The 21,623-nt window shown below is 50.6% G+C and overlaps 2 protein-coding genes across 6 annotated transcripts in view; both read right to left on the bottom strand.

The window, feature by feature from the left end:
• Nucleotides 1–21,623, bottom strand: part of LOC149371757 (gamma-aminobutyric acid receptor subunit beta-like) — a 234,422-nt gene that overhangs the window by 103,132 nt on the left and 109,667 nt on the right. The window lies entirely within an intron of this gene.
• LOC149371758 (uncharacterized) lies at nucleotides 5,539–19,966 on the bottom strand. The gene is made up of 2 exons (XM_089567980.1): nucleotides 19,149–19,966; nucleotides 5,539–5,716 (listed from the first exon to the last, which is right to left on the bottom strand). Exons 1-2 carry the CDS (start codon nucleotides 19,964–19,966, stop codon nucleotides 5,539–5,541), a joined length of 996 nt encoding a protein of 331 aa, XP_089424106.1.

Below are 21,623 nucleotides of genomic sequence, written 5' to 3'. Positions count from 1 at the left end.
GCGGTCGGAGAATCCTACAGCCGAACATATATCGCGCTGCTTCGAGAGAGAGAGGGTGATAAAAAAAAACGAGAACAAGACCCCGAATAGGGCATTCGAGGGGACAAACCTTGCAGCTCAATCCGGTCTGCGCCTGGGTTGCGATACTGCATGAAACCGTGCATGGTATACGTCCTGCCCCGTTAATACAACCCCCGTTAATACAACCTCTCTTAATATAGCATTCTCCAATCGCGAACTATTTTTTTAAGCACCAAGCTATTTCAATGTATTTTCGCTTCGTTAATTTGGAAACTCGCTGTCCGGACAATGGGCAGCGTGAAAATGCACAGCACCCATTGGAGACCATGTATTTTTACGGTGCTATCATGCGAACAAGATCTTGTCTTCCCTAACCAGATAACTCCTTTCTTGTACTTTGAGTGGTGGAAATCACCGAAAGGCAGTGTAAAAGAGCAGATTGCGCAATAATGGCATTTTTGTATTGTTTCATGATTTGCATTGACAAGGTGCCCTCTGGAGCCTCCTTACCTTTTGCCATATTGCCTGAATGACTGTGAATAAACTCTCTCTGCAGATTGCGCTACGTCAAAAGCCGTAATTGGCAGCTGTCAGCCAAATGAGTGCCTATTTTGGTTGGTTTATGTAACGTCCGAAAGTGACTCAGGCTATGAGAGACGCCGTAATGAAGGGCTCCAGAAATTTCGACCACCTGGGGTTCTTTAGCATGCACTAACATTGCACAGTACACGTGCCTCTAGAATTTAGCCGCCATCGAAATTCAATCACCGCGGCCGGAATCGAACCAGCTTAGTTCACAGTATGTGAACAGTAGTAGTAGAGGAGATCTGTGATCCCGTCATGAGCTGCTATCACGGGCCACATAGACCGCTTGGCGCTTCAAACTGCACAACGTTATTTCAGAGACATTGGAGATCATGATAAAATATTAGGAACTCTCAAAGTTTTCTTTAATTTCCACTTCACTGTCCCGCCCCCCCCCCCCCCCCCCCTCCCGATAATTTAATGCCAAAGTTTTTTATTCTGAAAAAGTATTTTTCTTTGTTTTCTTTGACGATATAGAGACTGACGTTTTCTTTGAGGCTAACCATACAGTTCTAAATACCTGAGTGCTGTTCTGTTATTCAGGTGAGGCGGTTAAGTAGGCACGCACTGGAGCCCATGATTACAGCGCTGGCGTCTACACAGGTGAACTCGAAAGGTGCAACGTCGCACCTGTGCACAGGAGAAGGTGTGGTGCAGTGCAGGAGCCGACTATAGGTGCATCTCGCCCGACAGCAAACAGAAAAAAATGAGAATACGCGAGAGACCGGATAATAGAAAATATAAACGTGAAGAATTTCATGCCATAAAGAGGATATTCATAGGTCATTCCTTTTATGAGGATTGACGTATGCATTGCACGTCGGTAATAAACACCAATGCATGTATTAATTCAAAGCTGTTTGTACTATGATCAGTTTTACAAGTTATTGCGTAACGGCACTGGTCACGATTCCTAGACCCAAGAGCATCAGAACGGGACACTTTCTGCAGTTCCGACCCTTGTGGCTACCACTTCAGCGAGAGCAAGCTTTGTGGAGGAGAATACAAACATTCCTATCCTTCCATTACCATTGGAACTCAGGATATGCACATACAGGCCATCTCATAAAAGCTTGCATGTGTAAATGGTATAAATGGGAAGGGGGGGTGGGATGAAAGAGAACCGCGAAAGAAAACAGCCCTACAGAGACAAGAACACCGACGACCAGGAAAAAAACAAACAAACTTGGGGGACGTTTAAGCTTTGCCTTAAGAGTGGAACGTGGTAGCGCCCGCTCTTTATACCAGCCACATGACAGCATCACTACACACTGCTCTTAGAGGCTCCCGTGTGCAATGGAAACTTTCGGCTCCGCCTCCTCAAAAACGAACGATGACGTGACACTCACTCGCAGCGATCCTTGTGGGCTCCGCAAGAAGCGGAATGCATCCCTTGTCTCGAGCTGCGCGAGGCCTCGGCCGCTGGCGCTCTTGGTATTTTTCGCGCACTAACGACACGACGGAGCCGTGGCAGCCTTAGACTGTGGCGACGCCGGCCACGAAGATGACGGCGCCGGCTTTTCTGCCTCAGAGCTCCTTAACGCTCTCGCGTTAAAAAAAATAGACATACTTTGGAGGCGCTTAAGCTTTGCCTTAAGAGTAAAACGCGATAGCGTTTCCTCGTGGTCGAGCACCCGCTGATGTTGAAGGCACATCAGCATTCAGGGAAGGCGCAGACTGTGAAGACAGCCCCGCATAAGTAGACGTCACCGGCTCCATCACACATGCGTGTCGAGAGCAAGCAAGCGCCCGATGTTTATACCATCCACATGACGGCACCACTCCGCACTGCTCCCAGAGATCCTCGTGTGCAATGGAAACTTTAGACTCCGCATCCTCAGGGACGAACTATGACGTCACACTCACAGCGCTCCTGGTGGCCCCCGCGAGAATTTGAAAGCTTCCATTCTCTTAAGCTGCGCAAGGCCTCCACCGCTGGTGTTCCTGGAATTTTTCAGGGACGAAAGGCGGAGCCGCGGCAGCCTTATGCCCCTGTCACATGGGCATTTCGAAGGCCCTCGAACCGATAGTCTACCGACTCAGAGGCCATTGAGCATCGCTACACAGGAAGTTTCAATGGTCATCGAGTCAATAGTCTATCGAGTCAACACAGCAGCGGGGAACTCTTTCGAGATTGATCAAATTTTCGAGGGCCTTCGAACGATGCCCAAGGTTGGTAGCGTTGCTTCGAGCGGCGCCAACGCGCAGTTTCGTGCACGGTACGTTCACGGTACAAAAGCATAAATTAAAATTATTGTCTTAAACCCTAATGAAAGCAGCAAAATATTATTCTGTACATGTAAAACAGTTTAAAAATTGTATCGCTCTGATTTATAACGTATTACATTTTTACCCTACAACGCAGAAGATAAAAATGCCAGTGGTATGTGTTGCCGGAGCGTTACAAAACTTAGCAAATCATGCAAAAAGCAGTGTCCTTCAAAACAACGCAACTAGCATTTAAAAATAACTAATGACCTCCTATGACTCCAAATAGTGTATTTAAACATTCGGCTTAGATTTATAAAACAAGTTTTGTCATTTTCACAAAATCGGAAGTAGCGATTGTGGCGCCATACAAGCTTGGCGTAAGAACTGAGGACCATTTTGAATGGCCATTGAGATTTGACGTGCAGCTGCGACACAGTTCCTTCGAGTTCGATAGTGATTAGGAATCTGGACTCGATGTCCATTGAAACTGGCCGTGTGAAATGGGTATTAGACTGTGGCGATGACGACGCTGGCTTTTCCATCTTACGAGCTACTTAATGCCATGGAAGACGGGGACAGGAGAAAGAAAAATCTGTGTACGATTACCATCCGCGTTAGGTAAAGGTAAAATTTTGTCTTTAATTGAAGGCGACAGAAGGGGCAGGGTACGCACCCCAAGCCCCGGAGTAGATTGCAATTACTTAATACTCGGAATGCTTATTCTTCCAAAGGAGGCATATCCCCGCTGCAAGTATAGCAACTTGATGCAGTTAGCAATGCGATGAGTCTTCTAGGAGTAGCACTCGAAGTCTTGAGGTTAGCACATAGAGGAAATTGATATCTCGGTTCAATCTTCGAAACTCATAGAAGTTCGCATGTTTGAAGAGAGAATTTGTTTCTTCTTGCCAACTCTAATTATTACGTATTTTCAGGGGTGGGAATCTGCCCCAGGGTTCGGGCAGCATACCGTACCCATAAAAACGAATGCGCAAGAGGACAGCTTACTTCTTTTTTACTTTTTTTTATAGGTTAATTTGTGCTTAGAGCCTACCGCTTTGGCGAATGTTGACTCCGCTTTAACCCAAGGAAATGGAGAAAACTCTGACAGCGCACGGCACGATTTTCAATTTGATGTTTGTGGTACATGCGCTTCCGTCTCTCTTAGGAAGGTTGACGAGATCGCAAATCCTAGAAAGTTTGTTAGTGTTGGAGAACATCACGTCCATGAAGGCGCACTGCCTGATTCTTTTTAGGTGGTGGGAAAAATTGTGGCTGTAAGATAAGGAGGCGGCCCTTCTTTTTTCTTCCTTCTCGATTCTGGGGGGAGCGCCCTGCGACAGATTCTTGCAAGGCGCCTGGTTTCTAACTGAACTTCATGTTCCCTGCCACGGCTGTCAAAACTATGGGGAGGGAACTACCCGGCGGCGATGAATGGCTCAGCCTGTTAGCTGTAGCTTGACTCCATGAAGTGGATGCGGGATCTGCTGAGGGCAATTCTGACAATGCTTCTTTTCACTTGTTTGGAGTGCGCTAGCCGAATGGTACGATCGAACAGGTTTCCCGTCTTGATTCGTAAGCCCAGCAATCATGGGCGGAATGAAATACCAGAGTTCGGTCAAACAATACGATAGAGCGTTTTCAGCAAATTTATTGGTCTCTTCGAGGGGGGTGAGGGCGTGACAGAAAGGACTTGAGCATCAGAAACCCGGTCTGGGAAGATTCACGGGTACGACATAGAAGGAAAAGGCGGCATACCTGAAAGCCTTAACAACAGCTGGGAATGCTTTTAAGAGGAGGGAGAGATGCTAATTCTTACACGCCAGAAACAGGTCACTGTGAATAACGGAAATGCAGGACCCAACACGCATTCGATTTCTCTGGACGACTATGTCCTCTTCAGAAGTGGGGAAGGTTTGGTTTATTGGTTTATGGGGGCTTAACGTCCCGAAGCAACTCAGCCTATGAGGGACGCCATAGTGAAGGACTCCGTAAATTTCGACCGCCTGGGGTTCTTTAACGTGCACTGAAATCGCACAGTACACGGGCCTCTAGAATTTCACCTTCATCAAAATTCGGCCGCCGCGGCCGGGATCGATCCCGCATCTTTCGGGTCAGCAGCCAAGCGCCGTAACCATTGAGCCACCGCGGCGGGGCTGAAGTGGGGAAGGAAGAACGAAGGTAAAGGTTAGTAACTCAAGAAACCCACCAACCCGAACATGGCGTTTTTCTGAAAAAGGCAGAAAAACGCGTCGTCTTCAATGTGCTCTTGAACGCCAGAGGCAATTCTTCTTGAGGGGTGGAGTAAAGCAAATCTTTGGCGGTGATCGAAAAGGCCGAGAGGAGCTAGGTCTCTTCCTCAATAAAACATATAACTTCCTAGGAACTCTTAATGACAAATTGGCCAGCCACTTAGAGGTACGTAGGTTCTTTTTTTAACATATGCGGTAAGAATTTCTACCAAATTCCATTTTCAGGCGCGGTAACGCGAAGCGGATAATGCAGTTATTAAGTTTAACGGCGAAGAACATTTTCATCTTGTGGAATGCGCCCTTAATCATGAATTGTGCAAAGCGATCGAGCTCAATCTATGTGCACAGCACCTCTGCCCTCTCCTTGAATAACGAAAAATGGTAGGGTGAAAGCATAGGAACACGAAGACAGCCCTTGCACTCTTGGTGAAGGAACAAGAGAGAAAGCCCCGGCCATCTTAAGAGCCGCGAATCAGAGAGGAGCCTCGGGTTTAGAAACCAGGCTCACAAGCCCCCTGTTCTTTGAAACAGTCACCAACACGGAGCCACCGCCGTCCGCCTGTGTAGCAATGGCCGCATCATGGCGCCCGTGCGGGTGCGGCGTAGGCAAGGTTGTGGGTAGAGGTGTGGAAGAGCCTTTGGTAAGCATCCTGCGGCATAAGGAGGGTCGTCACGTGGTGGGTCGCACAGATCGGTCGTCCAAAGGGGGCGTTTGTACCCCTACCATTAAACTACACTTCTTGTGTAGTTGTTTTGATATATTCGTCGTTCTTGCGTCCTCGCATGTTCTGGAATCGGCTGCGTCCTGGACGAGGAACTTAACCAGGATAGACATGAACTTCATTACACATCCTCACCCTCAACCCGTGCATAGATTACGCATAGATTCCTCATCATAACCTCAGCACCTCTCCGCTCTCTCACCCTCACAACGTTTTGCGCGCTAATCCTACCTCACCCTAACCTCACCGAGTGAAGCCCTCATGAGGTGTGGGTGAGGACGCCCTCAGCAGGGCTGGCCTCCAACAGGGGGTCCAAGTCTGCTCACGATGAACACCTGAACCGGACCGCAACAAAATAAATAAAAGACGGTCGACGCTGTCGAGGGCTCCGGAATAATTTTGACCTCGTAAGGTTCTTGAACACGAGATGAGACAGTGCAGCACACAAGGCGTATGTTCCCCAGAATGGAATCGGAGCTTCAACAGCTTGACAGATAATACAGAATGTACTATGAATTCAAAGGTCATTGCTGGAAAGCTCAGAAAGAGCCCTGATGTGACACGAGAAATGTGAACGCGCTTACAAAAAAAAAAAAAAAAGCGATGTAGTTTTCTGAGTGAGTAATGCGCTTGGAAACCTTGCTGAATTTAGGACCGCATCGACGCGCGGCATGAACCCGGCACCTAACGGGCAAACGCCCAAACCAGACATAAAATTGTACACACGGACATAAAACTGCGCCTGTGGTGCCATTTTCGTTTCAATGTCTCCTGCCCTGTCTTATTCGCGCAATATTATCATTTACCGATATCAAACACTTAACCATGGACTAAATTGAACAGGAGAGCCAAATGCTAATAACATGAAGGAAGACAAAATTGCTGATAAGAGCACGAATTAATGCTTCGTCAGGGTGGAGTTTCGTAGCGTGTCCAATAGATGGAGTCGCGACATAATCACAGGCCCTCAGAACGTTCTGGCCTCCATGGCCGCCGCTCTTCGCAGAGTATAGTTTCTCCGCAATGTTGACAAGTGGCGCGCCGACCTACTGTGTCTGCGACGTGGGCTGTGAAGGGAAGAAAACACACACAAAGCGCTCCGGTGGCGAATGAAGGGACAGTACAGATAATCGCTGAGCACGTAAAGTCATCATGGCATTATCGGCGTCCATCGAATGGATTGCGGAAGTCTGCACTTCTGTCGAACTGCATGCTCATAATCAGCACTGAGCAGTGACATGTTACAGCGTATCTTCAAGTGAAAGAGCAACTTACTAGCACGTTTCGTAATCAGCGGAGAGCATCGGTACCAAAATGGGCAAGGGATAACACTATGGAGCTTTTTCGATTAGGTTTTCTTGAAGTCAGCTTATCTCTACCGCTGGCCGCATGCAGCTACCACCCGAAGAACAAACGCACTTAGCGCTACGTGTGTTAGTTGCTGGCTGAGCTCTTGCCCCTGGCATTTTGCTCGGTGCCTCTATCTTCCTTTACTGCTCTGGTCTAGCGTGCTTCCTAATTTTCGGCACCCACTTATTCTTTACGTTGCTTCGCTGACGCCTACAGCCTGCGGGGAGCCGCAAACACCCGCTCAAAGACCAGCGCTCAAACACAGTGCCGCCCGATGGCTTCGACAGAAACCGCCGCCGACATGGTCACGCCATGAACAACAGCAGCAGCACAGCTGACCGCACTGAGGCAACAGTGGCGCAGAATATAGAGCAGGCAGGGGAAAGTACCGTTAGCACAAAGAAGAAACAAAAATACGTGTGCTCCGCGAAAAGTGGCCCTCGCGCCCTCGACAAAGGCCGGCCTCAAAACGCCAACGAAGCCCGGCGGCCAGCTCCGGCAGCGCAGCAGGAGCAGCGACCATAGGGGAAAGAACAAACTTGCCGCCGGGCATGCCTCTATAGAAGGCAATTCCGGCGACCGCTTCGCTGGTACAGCGCGTGGAGAGAGGTCCCGAGGAGCGGCGGTGGCGGCGCCACCACTGCCCGGAGGGTGAAAGGAGGAAGAAAAGCGACGTATCCGAAGGCGAAACGGGAGCAGAAAGCCGGCTCCGGATAGGGAGGAGCCGCTGTGGCCTCTGGCGTCCGCGGCTCGACCAAGCAGCGGAGCGTGAAGGAGGCAAGAAAGGAAAAGGATGAAACAACTCTTCCGCGTATTGATTCCACTTCTTCGATACCTCGCCACCTCCTTCCAGCAAGCACAGAAAGAGGGTGTGAGAGAACAAAGGAAAGCCACAGGAGCACCCCGAGAGAAAATTATGAGAGAAGAAAAAAAGGAGCGCCAAGCAAAGGGCTGTGCGCTGGGGGGTTGCGAATAACTATATACACACGTACTACAAAAGGACGTTGGGCGACCAGAAAGAGGTGCCACTATCAAGCAGGCGCAGCCATGGCCGGCGTCAGTCCCACCGGGACGTGCTAGGCCAGCGGACTGCAGATAAGTCGGCCTTCTTCGCCACCAGAAGCTGCGCCCGAACCTACCTCCTTCCTCTCCCGTCACTGCGGAGCTTCTTTTCTTTCCTTTGTTCACTGTCCGCGCTGCTGTTTCAATACTTTCCTTTTTATCCCTCTTTTTGTTTTCCCGTCATCTCGGACATCTGAACCGTCTGCACTTCCACTGCTCTTCGCTTTTTCTTGCCCTAAGGCCTGCCGCTTTAGACCCCTCCCCCTTTTCCCACATCCCCTTCTTGCCAATAGGCTTGTCTTGTGCTTGGTGTAGGTGGGCGAAACACGTGGCGCTGTTCTTAGACCCTCGCCCGCTGCGGCGTGACTGCCTTCGCAAGATGTTCCCCATTCTTGCCCGGCCGCACCAACTCCTCCCGCTTTCCCGCTTCTCTCCAGCTCGCTTTCCCAACGCGGTGCTTCCTATTCGTTACCTCTCTTGCTCCCTACTCCCGCAGAAGGCGCGGGGAGACGCACATCTGCCGGCCTATTTAGCGCACGCATACCACTCGGCAACGGTAAATATCCCCGGAAAGGGAGTAAAAAGACGGGCCCCACGAGGAAGACACAGCCAGGCAATTGGGATAAAAGGGTCTCGCGGCCGGGATGATTCCGAATGGGTTGCGAAGCAGCGCCAAGCTTTTCTCTGCCGGTCGCGCGCAGAGAGTGGGTTCGGCTATTATCGTCAAGAAGGAGCTCGTCGTCTCTGCTGCTACTGATGCCGCAGTGGTGAAAGCGATAGGAGCGTTCGGTGTAAGGTTCGCGCTGTTGCGGCCGCGGTTAGATGACGCCGGCTATTGGGGAACAGCGCCCCAGCTTCCTCGGCGCCGTGACGGAAGGGGGGGGGGGGGGGGGTAGACTGGGTGCATGCACACTGTCACTAGCGTTGTTGCCTCCGCAGGAACTTGGCTTACAGTAAGTGCAAACGCTACCAATGACGAGAGGGAAAGCAAACCAAAATCTTCGCCGCGAATCGAAGGAGATGACGTGTCCTACATCTGGTGCATAGAGTCGGAAGAGGAGGAAGGCAAGGATGCACGCATGAACAATGGATAGGAAACGAACCCCGCTATGGGAATAACACAAGCGTTGTCAGTACCCCCAGAAGCGGCAAATTGGTGCCAGTAGTAATGAGGAATGCCTCGGAATATCCTATGCAATGCAGGCTTTCCAGTGGAAAGACAAGTAAGCAGAGAAACTGATGCGGAGACTACTCGTTTTTCGAACCACCTGCCTTCGTTTCACTCAACCTTGGCCGCTGATCTTTGCTGCATATTAAATTACACGCTTGTTACCAGCTGATGCCTCTGCATTCGGTTCACAAACCAAAGAAGAAGTTACCACCATGAAAAAAATAAGTGAATAAGAAAAAACGAAGCCACAAAGGCCTCAGCGTCGACGATAACTAAGCGCACGCGAAGCGCACAGACTATAGACAGCGAAGCAATTAGGCGCAGCTGGCGCACCAATCCGGGTATCGTTAGTCCTCATTTCCTGCACGTAATAGCGAGAGCAAAAAACAAGCACGGATATGAGCAGATGCCTCGGACAGACTACCCGCAAAATACAAGAAAAGAAGAAAGACTGCGGTCTGCAGTGTGCGCAGTTGATTGCTTCCTATCCTCAGCGATGCGCCAGGACCTCATCGGCGCAGCGTCACGCGAAACCTGCATTAATACTTTCAGTTCCTGCCCTCTATCGTTTGTTCTTCCCCTGCTGCAACGAGATTTCTATTCTCCAACTCAGGGCCTTCTTTATTGTTTTTAAGCACGATACAATTTCTAGGTCTCGGCTCTGGGCGGGAAGACCGTCGAGAACGGACCTGGCGCCAGCGTACAGTTAGAGAGGATTTCTTTCTGACATTAAAATAAAATATAAAAAATGTCCTCAGAGGGGGGGGGGGGGGGGCAATGCGAGCGGGAAAGGAGATAGCCAGTACGACAATGCTCTTCACCACGGTGCACAAGCTTGTTGTGTGATCTTTGCGTTTTCATGTACTAGAACCATTGAAGAGGGGAACTAGTTTATGATCCTTTAGTTTTCGTGGCCTAGATAATATATCAATATCGTATCATGCATCCACTGTACATCGAAAAAGGAATTGACGTGACTTCAGCATTTTATTCATTTATTTATGTTTTTTGTCTGCGTACGTGTGTGAGCGACGCTAAACGATGCGTTGGCGGGGGCATAGCCGTTAAATAACCGTTTCGGATGCAGTAACGTTACTTTAAAACTCCAATGTGCTTTTACTGGGATGAAAACTTCTTGCGACTGCACGAACAGTGAATGCACCTTGCAAACTTGAGACCACTTCTGCTGGTCATGGTAGAGGAACTATAAGAAGTGTGCGGCATTAAGATTTTTCCCTGATATTTGAGAGCAGTCCGGCGCTAGCCTTTCAGCGCTTTTCCCTGATATACGGGCCGCAAGGCAGAAATTTGGGCGAGTTGGTAACGTCTGTGTGCTTGATAAGTGTTTCTATATATACTTCTTCTGTTCTTCAATAAAAACTACTTGATAGTCAGTGCTTGTTTGTGTTAGTCTTTCGTTTTTTCCGTTCTTGTTGCGCTGTGAACAATATCATGAATATACGGGCCGTCACGTGATACAACGCTCGACACCGCAAAGTGGCGGCATAAATTTCGGAATGACTCGGAAGAGAAAGTATAGAATACTAGAAAAAATAATAAAAAAATGTGGCTCGCATGACACAGTCATGATAAGTGGGAGATCAAACTTTCTCACGAAGAAAAGAAATTCGCCAAAATGCATCAGTGAAACGGTATGCTCAAACCCCTCGATAGCTGATTGTGTGAAGTGTTATCCGTTGGACCCAATCCGACACACTGTGCTAGCTAATGTCTATCTGCTGAGAATCTTCACGTCGGGAAAGTTATAAGCACATTTAACACACGGGAGGTAAAGTACGTCAATTTGATATGTTTGCGTTATAGAACAGAAACCAACTGTAATATTTGATGGAAGATGCGGATATTTTAGTGCAAAGAAGATAAAATCATTGTATACAAAGTTGAATGCCATTTACCGTTGAACAAGACGAATGGTGGAGCTGCGAACTTAGTGGAGTGCTCGCTAGGCGTACGCCGACAAAAGTTCTTCTTTATATATATACATGTATATATGTTAATTAAAGGGAGGAACATCGCTTCATATCGAGACATTTGTTAAGTCGACGTTTCGGCCAGAAGCTGGCCTTCAGGTCCTCAGTTCTAATGGAGACCAGCTTCTGGCCGAAACGTCGTTCTAATAAATGTTTAGATACGAAGCGATGACCCTCTTTTTTACTTAACTTAGAGACAGCTGTCGAGAAAGTTTTTCGTCGCAATATATATATATATATATATATATATATATATATATATATATATATATATATATATATATACACATATACATACCCATAAGGAGCCTGTCCTTTTTCAAGGACAGGCTTGGTCCGAAACGTCGACTCGCAATAAATGTTTACCTAAATGAAGCGTTTCTCAATTTGGCATTTTACCATTTTACGTTGCTAAATGCTGAGTATTTTGCTTTGTGTTGCTGTCTGAAGTTGGGGGAGGTGCTTCCTGATTTTTATTAACCTCCTTTGATCGTTTTCTTTCCGCCCAGATTACCTTAGTCTACCTTGATGTCTAGCCGGCTCCTCAAATCAGTGGATATCTGGGCATGCGCGTTTTTATTCCTCGGGCACAACATTTCGCTTATTTTCTTTCATTTGCAAGTTAGCGCTTGTCCTGTGTGTCTCCCTTCTCCTAGTTTCTCTAGCGCTAAGCCCCCCTCAAAATCATGCCTTACCAACTCGCCCAAAGTTCCACTTAGGTCAGTGCTTTTCAGTCTACGTCGTTAATTTCTAAGCTGTGAGGACACCTACTTGTACTGACTGCAGTTAGCGAACCCGACACCTGAACTCACTGCTTGCATGATCTGTCTTCGCTACACACACGCATAGAGAGTGTTAGCTTCATGGTGGGCATCAATGTGTTAGGAACCGGTTGCGTTGTGTCGAGTTCAGTGGAACATAAGGATATATGACTTATCATGAGCCGGTATCGGGATATGGCATTGTTGCAAGCAGCTACATTTCCTTGGCAGCCCTAATAGTCCATTTTTAGAGTTTAAACTTTGCATCTGCTTGATTTTAACGAAGGCATCGCCCCAAAACCTCACAAAGCTGAAGATATTTGCTTCCAGGAGCACTACGAAGTTGGAAACAGTGGCTACACGAAGCCTGGTAGTATGTACAAGCGCTACGCTTGCTTTCCATGCAGTTTCCAGTCTGCGAGAAATAATTAGGACCAACCGCGGTAGGTCAGTGAATTTGGCATTCGGCTGCTAATCCCAAGGTCGCGAGTTCGTTCCCTGCCACAGTAGCCGCATTTCGATGCAGGCGCAATACAAAAACACCCGTGTGCTGTGCGAAACCAGTGGGCGATAAGGAACCCCAGGTGGCATAAATTTATCCGGGGCCCTCTGCAACGGCGTGTTTCATAGGCCATGTGTCGCTTCGGTACGTTAAACCCGACAATATACAATTTACTGCATTAGGAGAACAAGTGCACAGAAGAAGGGTCAAACTATGGTGACCGGAACCAATGCGCAAATAAAGAAAGTTTCTTGTGTCTAACGTAATTAAAATGCAAGTACTAATCGCATAGTTTTCTGAGTGTTCGCTCGCTTAATAACTTCCCGTACTATGCAAGCACCCGTTTGTGACTAGGTGCATGCAGTATGCACAGATGCAATATGTGGTGTGTGTGTATACATACATATATATATATATATGTGTGTGTGTGTGTGTGTGTGTGTGTGTGTGTGTGTGTGTGTGTGTGTGTGTGTGTGTGTGTGTGTGTGTGTGTGTGTGTGTGTGTGTGTGTGCGTGTTTTGAAAAAGGACAGGCTCTGTCGGAAACATCTACTCCTAATAAATGCTTAAATGAATGAAGTGTTTCTCAATTTCGCATAAATATATATACCGATTCATTGTAAGCCTTTCCTGACGAAGGAAATACGATTCCCGAAACTGTTGGCAAAATAAACGTTAAAAGAACAGTCGCGTTTGTCGTAATACTGTACGTAACCTAGTAAACTGGGCCATTGGAACCCCTACTGAATACAATATATATATATATATATATATATATATATAGATGCAGGCTATTCACGCATTCCATTTGGCTTAAACATTTTGGGTGCAAAAAGGTGAGATTTAACGATACATTCCTGCGAAATGTTTTTCATGATTGCGTTGCAAAGGTGGTACATCTTTTAGTTTTTACAACTTAGTGTTCACCACGGACCGCTGTCTGCAGAACTGCCGGCGCCTACACCAACACGTAGTGGAAAGGCAGCAAGGCAGGATGAGAACGACAATGGCTTTACGGGCGAGTGCAACGACCAAACCATTTCCCCTTGGAGCTCGCCTCAAGCGAGCAGGAGCTGAAAGCACGCAAAAAAGAGAAAGAAAGAGAAAAAAAAAGTGTGCGGAAGGAAGGCAAACGTTTGCACAAATGCCTGGCTAGATTTATGTCCGCCAGTTTTATCCATCACTTGGCTTCCCGCATCTAAAACAATCTGTCGCCTGAAAGATAGGGACAAGAAAAATAAGGAAAGTTTGAAAGCGGCGCCGAAACGACACGTACCCTTAGTGTATGGAGGCCCCGCAAAAATCTCACAAAATTGGATGCTTTCAGCGAAAGACTTTCTTGTTTTCCTGCTTGGCGGCATTTGTGTGTGTGTGTCTGTGCGTTCGGGCACGCCCGCATGCGTTGGATGGTGTGGCCCAGAAGCAAAGCAACTGTTTGCTGCGCTGTGCGCGGCGACGTTGAAAGGAGAGGAGAAAGAAATGCAGCTGGGAAGGAAGAGGGATCCGGCCAGGATACGTAAAGGGCAAGTGGCGGCATTTCGAAAAAGGAATGGCGTAAGTAAGCCAAAAAATGAGAAAAGAAAAAGACGTAGGGTGAGCGCAAGAGAGGGAGTGAGGGAGAGAGATGGAAGATCCGCGCAAGGTTGGCAAAACGGCCGTTCACATTTGTCAGGAGGGGGTGAAGAATCCAAGGGAACAGTTCCTTCCGGTTCAACTCACCGCGAAAAGCTGCACTGCTCTCGGATTGGCTAAGTTTTCGTCTGGAAGCCAGCCAAGAAATCGGGCTGTCCGAGGAGGCCGGGGAGGGAAGGGCGACACGGTGGAAAAAGAAGAAGCAGGCTTTTCCTCTGGTTGCGGCGGCGGCGGCGCCAGTCCAAGGTCTCTCCGCGGAGAAGCATCGAGCGGTGCTGCGCCCACACCACGGGTGCCGCTCGGCGTGGTGACGTTTCTCCGATAGGTCGCCGGAATTGCTGGTTTCACTGGGCCATTCCTTTCTTTTCCCTCTCTCTCTTTCGCCTTGCGCGTGAGCTCCGTCTTCTATATATCCCTCACGACCACCTTAGTTAGTTTAATTTCTGTGACTCCCGTTATTTCTCGCCTTATATTTTACTAACTGTGTTCATGTTTTTGAGCTCTGTACCAAAGCTGTCGTTGTTTGGCACGTCAGTTCAACATATCTTTTGCCTTGCCTCGGCGCTGGGTGCGTCGAACTTATCCCCCTTGGAATGGAAGGAGGGAACTCGAAAATGCTGAACCGTTAGGTTTGATATATATATATATATATATATATATATATATATATTGAAAGGGGGTTCACGTACTAGTGAACTCAGCAATACAGTTCACCAAACAGCTGAGCGGATGGCAGCAAAATCACAGTCAGTCTACACAGCCAGAGAGCTGGAGCCGCGCGCCGGCACACTTCGTCGTCAACTTCTTCGTCTGCCATCGAGGCAACCTGAGGCGCATTCATAATAGTTCAGGCGCGTTCATTGTAATTCACTACAATGGCCCCGGGATGGAAGAGGAGCCATCCTGGCGACCTATGGTGATGGCAAGAGGAGCGGGTCGTAATAAGTCTTGAGGCGACTGACATGGACAAGCTCACGGCCGCGACGACGCAAGTCCGAAGACGGTGTAAGCGGCTCTACAATATAATTAACAGGGGACGTTGATTCGACGACGCGGTAAGGGCCATGATGTTCTCGGCGAAATTTCGAAGACTGTCCTGGTGTAGTGGAGGGGACCCAAAGCCAAACTAATGAACCTGGAGAGAAAGCGTGCGCAGTTTGATGGGCATCGTGTTCATGCTTTCGGCGACCTTGGGAGTCCGAGGTGAAAGAACGGGCCAGTTGGCGACATTCCTCGGCGTGCTTGGCGAGTTCGGAAAGGGGCGTGCATTCAGAGGCGTCCGGAGTGTACGGCAAAACCGTGTCCATTGTGGAGGACGGCTCACGGCCATACAACAGGTAGAAAGGGGAAAATCCGGTGGTTGACTGAGTGGCGGTATTGTATGCGTACGTCACAAAAGGCAGGACAGCGTCCCAGTTAGACTGATCTGACGAGACGTACATGGTGAGCATATCGCCGAGAGTGCGATTAAAGCGCTCAGTCAGCCCGTTAGTTTGAGGGTGGTAGGCAGTGGTGGTCCGATGAATGATGCGACACTCCCTGAGGAGGGCTTCCACCACGTCCGAAAGAAAGACACGGCCTCGATCACTGAGCAACTCGCGCGGCGCACCATGGCGAAGAACAAAATTGTGCAGCAGGAAGCGGGCAACGTCACGAGCAGTCGCAGCGGGTAGTGCGGCGGTCTCGGCATACCGGGTTAGGTGGTCGACGCCAACAATTATCCAGCGGTTCCCAGATAACGTGTACGGGAGCGGGCCGTAGAGGTCGACGCCAACACGATCGAATGGGCGAGCCGGGCACGGCAATGGCTGCAAGGGGCCGCTCGTACGGGGCGCGGGAGACTTGCGTCGCTGACAGGCGATGCAGGAGCGGACGTATTGACGAATGTACCCGTACATGCCCCGCCAATAATAACGTTGAGATATTCTTTGAAACGTCTTCAACACACCGGCGTGGGCACATTGTGGGTCAGCGTGAAACGAGGCACAGATCTCAGAACGTAAATGGCGAGGTATCGCGAGGAGCCACCGTCGACCATCTTGCTTGTAGTTACGGCGGTAGAGCAGGCCATCACGGAAGGCAAAATGGGGTGCCTGGCGGCGGAGAGTGCGCGAAGGCACAGCAGTGTGAGCGTTGGTCACGACGTCGATGATCGACGCAAGCCACGGGTCTTTGCGCTGTTCCGCAAGCATATCAGAGGTGGTAAGAGGCGAGAGGACGGGTTCTGGCACGGATGAGCATGCAGCGGCGGTGGGCAGAGGAGATCGAGATAGAGCGTCGGCGTCCATGTGCCTGCGGCCAGAGCGATATACAACGCGGATGTCGAACTCCTGAAGGCGGAGAGCCCATCTGGCGAGGCGGCCGGCCGGGTCTTTAAGAGACGACAACCAGCAAAGCGCGTGATGGTCCGTGACGACATCAAACTGGCGGCCGTACAGATAGGGTCGAAATTTCATGAGTGCCCAAACAATCGCTAAACATTCCTTCTCCGTAACGGAATAGTTGCATTCAGCCTTGCTGAGCACCCGACTCGCATACGCCACGACGTATTCCTCATAATCATCTTTCCGCTGAGTCAGGACAGCTCCGAGGCCGACGCCACTTGCATCAGTATGCACCTCGGTAGGGGCTCTCGGATCGTAGTGGCGAAGGATGGGCGGCGAGGTAAGAAGACGGCGCAGTGTGGTGAACGCGTCGTCGCATTCGGGGGACCAAGCGGACAGGTGGTTGTCGGTTCCAAGCAGTTTCGTGAGTGGCGCAATGATCGACGCAAAATTGCGGACGAAGCGCCGAAAATAGGAGCACAGACCGATAAAGCTCCGAAGCTGCTTCATTGTTGTCGGCTTGGGAAACTCCGCAACTGCGCGAAGTTTGGCCGGGTCGGGGAGAACGCCTTCCTTAGATACAATGTGACCCAAGATGGTCAGCTGCCGGGCGCCGAAATGGCACTTCTTCAGATTAAGCTGTAGGCCAGCGTCGGTGAGGCAAGTCAGAACCTGCTGCAGACGCGTGAGGTGAGTGGAAAAATCTACCGAAAAGACAACGATATCGTCCAAGTAACAAAGGCACGTATGCCACTTCAGCTTGCGTAAGACGTTATCCATCATTCTTTCGAATGTAGCTGGCGCGTTGCACAGGCCGAATGGCATAACGGTGAACTCGTAAAGGCCGTCGGGGGTAACGAATGCGGTCTTCTCACGGTCAGCGGCAGCCATCGGGACCTGCCAGTAGCCCGAACGCAAGTCAAGAGAGGAGAAGTACTCGGCGCCTTGGAGACAGTCAAGAGCGTCATCGATGCGGGGAAGCGGATAATTGTCTTTGTGGGTAATTTTGTTCAGTCGCCGGTAATCGACACAAAATCTGATAGAACCGTCTTTCTTCTTGACCAGCACCACCGGAGAAGACCAAGGGCTGTGAGAGGGACGGATGACGCCACGGTGCAGCATGTCTTCAACGTGCTCACTTATCACTTGACGCTCAGCCGCAGACACGCGATAGGGGCGTTGCCGAAAAGGCGGGTGGGAGCCGGTCTCAATGCGATGAGCCACGGTTGATGTACGGCCTAAAGGCTGATGGGCTGCATCGAAGGCGAAGCGGAAAGTGTGGAGAAGGGCTGAAAGCTGCTGACGGTAGGTGGACGGAAGAGTATCGTCGATGGCGGCGCGGAAAAGTTCGTCAGGCTCAGGTTCAGTAGCGAGCTCGGAATGCATGGCGTTTAGAGAGGGACCGCTGGCTGCCTCGTGGACATTAAGGGCAGAGAGAAGGCAGACAGGTTGAATGCAGCCAGGGGACTCACCAGGTAGCAGGGTAAGGGCACACGGGGATGGATTGTAGAGCAGCATCTTCGTGACACCCCGCCGGACATCGAGGACAGCAGAAGGTAGCGGCAGGTTCTTCCGGCGTACAAAGGAAGCAGACGGCGTAAATAAAACGGTGTCATCCGACGCGGCACGGCACGACAGAGAAACAAGGGCAGATGCTCCCGGCGCTACCTCAACATCTTCAGCGATAGTGACCTTGAGTGGCAAGGGGGCAGAGGTTTCAGTAGTAAGCTCGTCAAACAAAGGAGAAAATTCAACTTCAGCGCGGGCGCAATCGATGACGGCGTTGTTGTGTGACAGAAAGTCCCACCCGAGAATTATGTCATGTGAGCATGAGGACAGCACCAACAATTCGACTGGATACAATATATCGTCAATGATGACTCGCGCTGTGCACGAGGCGAGAGGGGCAATGCACTGTTCACTAGCGGTGCGGAGCGAGAGACCCGTAAATGGCGTCGTGACTTTGCGCAAGCGGCGGCAGAGTTTTTCGTGAATCACTGATACTGAGGCACCAGTGTCGATAAGCGCATGTACCGGCAGTCCGTCGACGATGACCTGAAGAACGTTGCGTGGGGAAAACGGAGGCCTTGAGCTTTTCGAACAGCGCGCAGTTCTTGCCTCCGGAACTGCGGATCTTAGTTTCCCTCTTCAGCGGAGGGAGGGCGACGGCGCATTGGTGACAGTGAGCGGCGGCGCGGTGATGGAGAACGTCGGGTCTCGTAAGCACGACGGTCGGGGGCGTGCGCGTCTAGCGGCGAGGATGGAGAAGCCGAATAAAACATCTGGGATGAATGCACAGGGGTTGAGAAGGTTGGCGATGCCACCATGCGACGGCGACAGTGGCGGGCGACATGTCCCGGGTACCCACAGGAGTAACAGATGGGACGGTTATCCGATGTTCGCCAAGGGTTGTAAAGCCGCTGCGGTGACGGCGAAGAAACCGGGGCTGGTCGTAGAGACGGGGCCGGGCGCAGGACGGGCTGACGAGGTGGAACAGTCAGGGGCACGGAGCGCGCCGCTGCTTCTGCGTAGGTCATCCGGGCGGGTATAGGAGATGGTTGGGGATACTGAGCCTCTGCGTAGGTTAAGGGAGCAACCGAAGGGACTGGATGTGCAGTAGGAATAGCCTCGGCAACTTCATGGCGGATGACCTCCTGCAATGGCGCCACCAGAGGAGTCGCAGCGTCGTGACTGGAGGGCATCAACGAGAGCTGACGCGCGACTTCCTCCCGAACAAACTGCTTTATCTGCGGTGACAGTTGCGCCGGGTCGGTGTCAGATGTGAGGGAAGCAAGCGATTCTTGCTGCGAGAGCGGAGAACGGGTGAGGATGCGTCGCTTCCGAAGTTCGTCAAAGTTCTGACAATGGGTAATGACGTCAGCGACTGTGGTGGGATTGCGTGCCAGAAGCATCTGGAACGCATCGTCGTCGATTCCTTTCAAAATGTTCTCAATCTTGGCGCGCTCAGACATAGAGGCATCGACTCGTGTGCACAGGTTCACAACGTCCTCTATGTAGCTGGTGAAATTTTCACCAGGCAGCTGCGCCCGACTTCGCAGGCGTTGTTCCGCGCGCAGCTTGCGCACCGCAGGCCTGCCAAATACATCAGTTAAATTGGACTTGAAGGCTGACCACGTGGGGATATCGGCTTCGTGGTTTCTGAACCATAGGTTCGCAACGTCCGAAAGGTAGAAGATGACGTTGTTGAGTTTCAGTGCATCGTCCCACTTGTTATGTGTGCTCACCCGTTCGTACGATGCCAGCCAATCCTCGACGTCATCGTCGCCGGTGCCACTGAAGAAAGCGGGATCACGCTGCCGCAGCGCTCCAGCGCAGAGAACGGTCGGGGTGGGTGGGGCAGGACTGGGCACGGAGTCCTTAGGCATTGTGAGCGGCGGGAGAAGACGGCTGCGAAGGTCCAGGGCGTCAGACGACCGCACCTCCACCAAATGAAAGGGGGTTCACGTACTAGTGAACTCAGCAATACAGTTCACCAAACAGCTGAGCGGATGGCAGCAAAATCACAGTCAGTCTACACAGCCAGAGAGCTGGAGCCGCGCGCCGGCACACTTCGTCGTCAACTTCTTCGTCTGCCATCGAGGCAACCTGAGGCGCATTCATAATAGTTCAGGCGCGTTCATTGTAATTCACTACAATATATATATATATATATATATAACCATAATTCACAATGTGCTTTCTATAATATGAAGAAAGAAACAAGAGGAAGGACACCCAGCCAGACGCATATTAAGAAAGCAATATTCTAAACGAAGCAGTGCCAAAGTAGCATAACATAGTTGAAGCAGCCTGCAGCTTACTTTGATTACACGAAATAAAACGGCAGTTCCTTACGAAACTGTTGTGTCCCCTTATTGCTTTTGTGTGTGTCCGCATCCTCCTCCTAACGACCACTCGCATCCTCCTCCTAACGACCACTTGCCCCTCGTCGCACGCTATCGCCAGATGCCCCCCCATGGTGCGCCCCCGCATCCTCCTCCTGTTTTGGGAAGCCACTCCCTCCCGTGGACGCTTCTCCGCTCCCTCCTTTCTTCGGGCGGCCAGTTCGGCTCCTGCCTCGGTCGACGCTGGTCGCACCCTCATCGGCTTTAAATAAACGAAGTCTTAAAGTACCGTGTGCGTCTTTCGCTGCATTCAACACAGCGACCGGACACGACAGTGGCGACGAGAAAGTGGATTCGACCCGCGCTACGCAACGCTATTGACAAGCCATGGCTACGCGAGGGTTTCCCAATCAGATACCAGAGTTCAACGGCTCATCGTGGTCATCGTGGGTTGGACGCCTTCAGTTCTACTTTGAAGCTAACAACATCACAGACCCAGCCTTGAAGAGGGCCAACCTGCTGACGCTGTGCGGGGAGCAGACCTACGATACTGTCTGCGCCCTTATTCAGCCAAGCACACCAGCGGCAGTGTCTTACGACGACATCGTAAAAGCGCTGCAAAAGCACTACGACCCAAGACCATCCGAGGTCTACAGCCGGGCTCGCTTCCAACGACGAGATCAACTGGGAGGAGAAACTGTGAGCGCCTACGTAGCCGCGCTCAAGAAGCTCGCTGCCGACTGCAATTTTGGAACGCTGTCGACAACAGCTACCGGGCAGGAGGGAGACGCAGCTTCTTCTGCTAACACCACCATGCTTCCCTTGGACGTGATGTTACGCGACAGATTTGTGTGCGGACTGAGTGACGAGTCACTGCAGCAGCGCCTGTTCGCTGAGAAGGACCTCACATTCAGCAAAGCTTACGACATCGCCGTTCGAGCGGAGAGCGCCGGTCACCAGCAGAGAGGGATTCGCCGGAACACCGAGCCGGTACACCAGACAAGCAACCAGGTGCGCAAGCCTTCGGTTGTTGTAAAATCGGTCAAAAAGGCACAACGCTGCTGGCGGTGTGACGACCAACACAACCCCCAGGGATGTCGATTCCAGTCAGCCACGTGTAATTTTTGCCACAAGCGAGGGCATATCGAAAGAGCATGCATTACGAAACGGAGACTTGCCAAGATAAAGTCACCTTCCC

Source organism: Amblyomma mixtum, chromosome 1, assembly GCF_055824585.1.
Source record: "Amblyomma mixtum isolate Tamu chromosome 1, ASM5582458v1, whole genome shotgun sequence".
NCBI lineage: Eukaryota > Metazoa > Arthropoda > Arachnida > Ixodida > Ixodidae > Amblyomma > Amblyomma mixtum.
Note: the sequence above shows the minus strand (reverse complement) of the source record. Positions and strands in the feature narration are given on the sequence as shown.

Coding starts and splice junctions, on each gene's coding strand:
- LOC149371758 (XM_089567980.1), bottom strand. CDS start 19,966: ATGCCTAAGGACTCCGTGCCCAGTCCTGCCCCACCCACCCCGACCGTT. Junction 5,717..19,148: donor TTAACCTACGCAGAGGCTCA/GTATCCCCAACC, acceptor CTTATGCCGCAG/GATGCTTACCAAAGGCTCTT.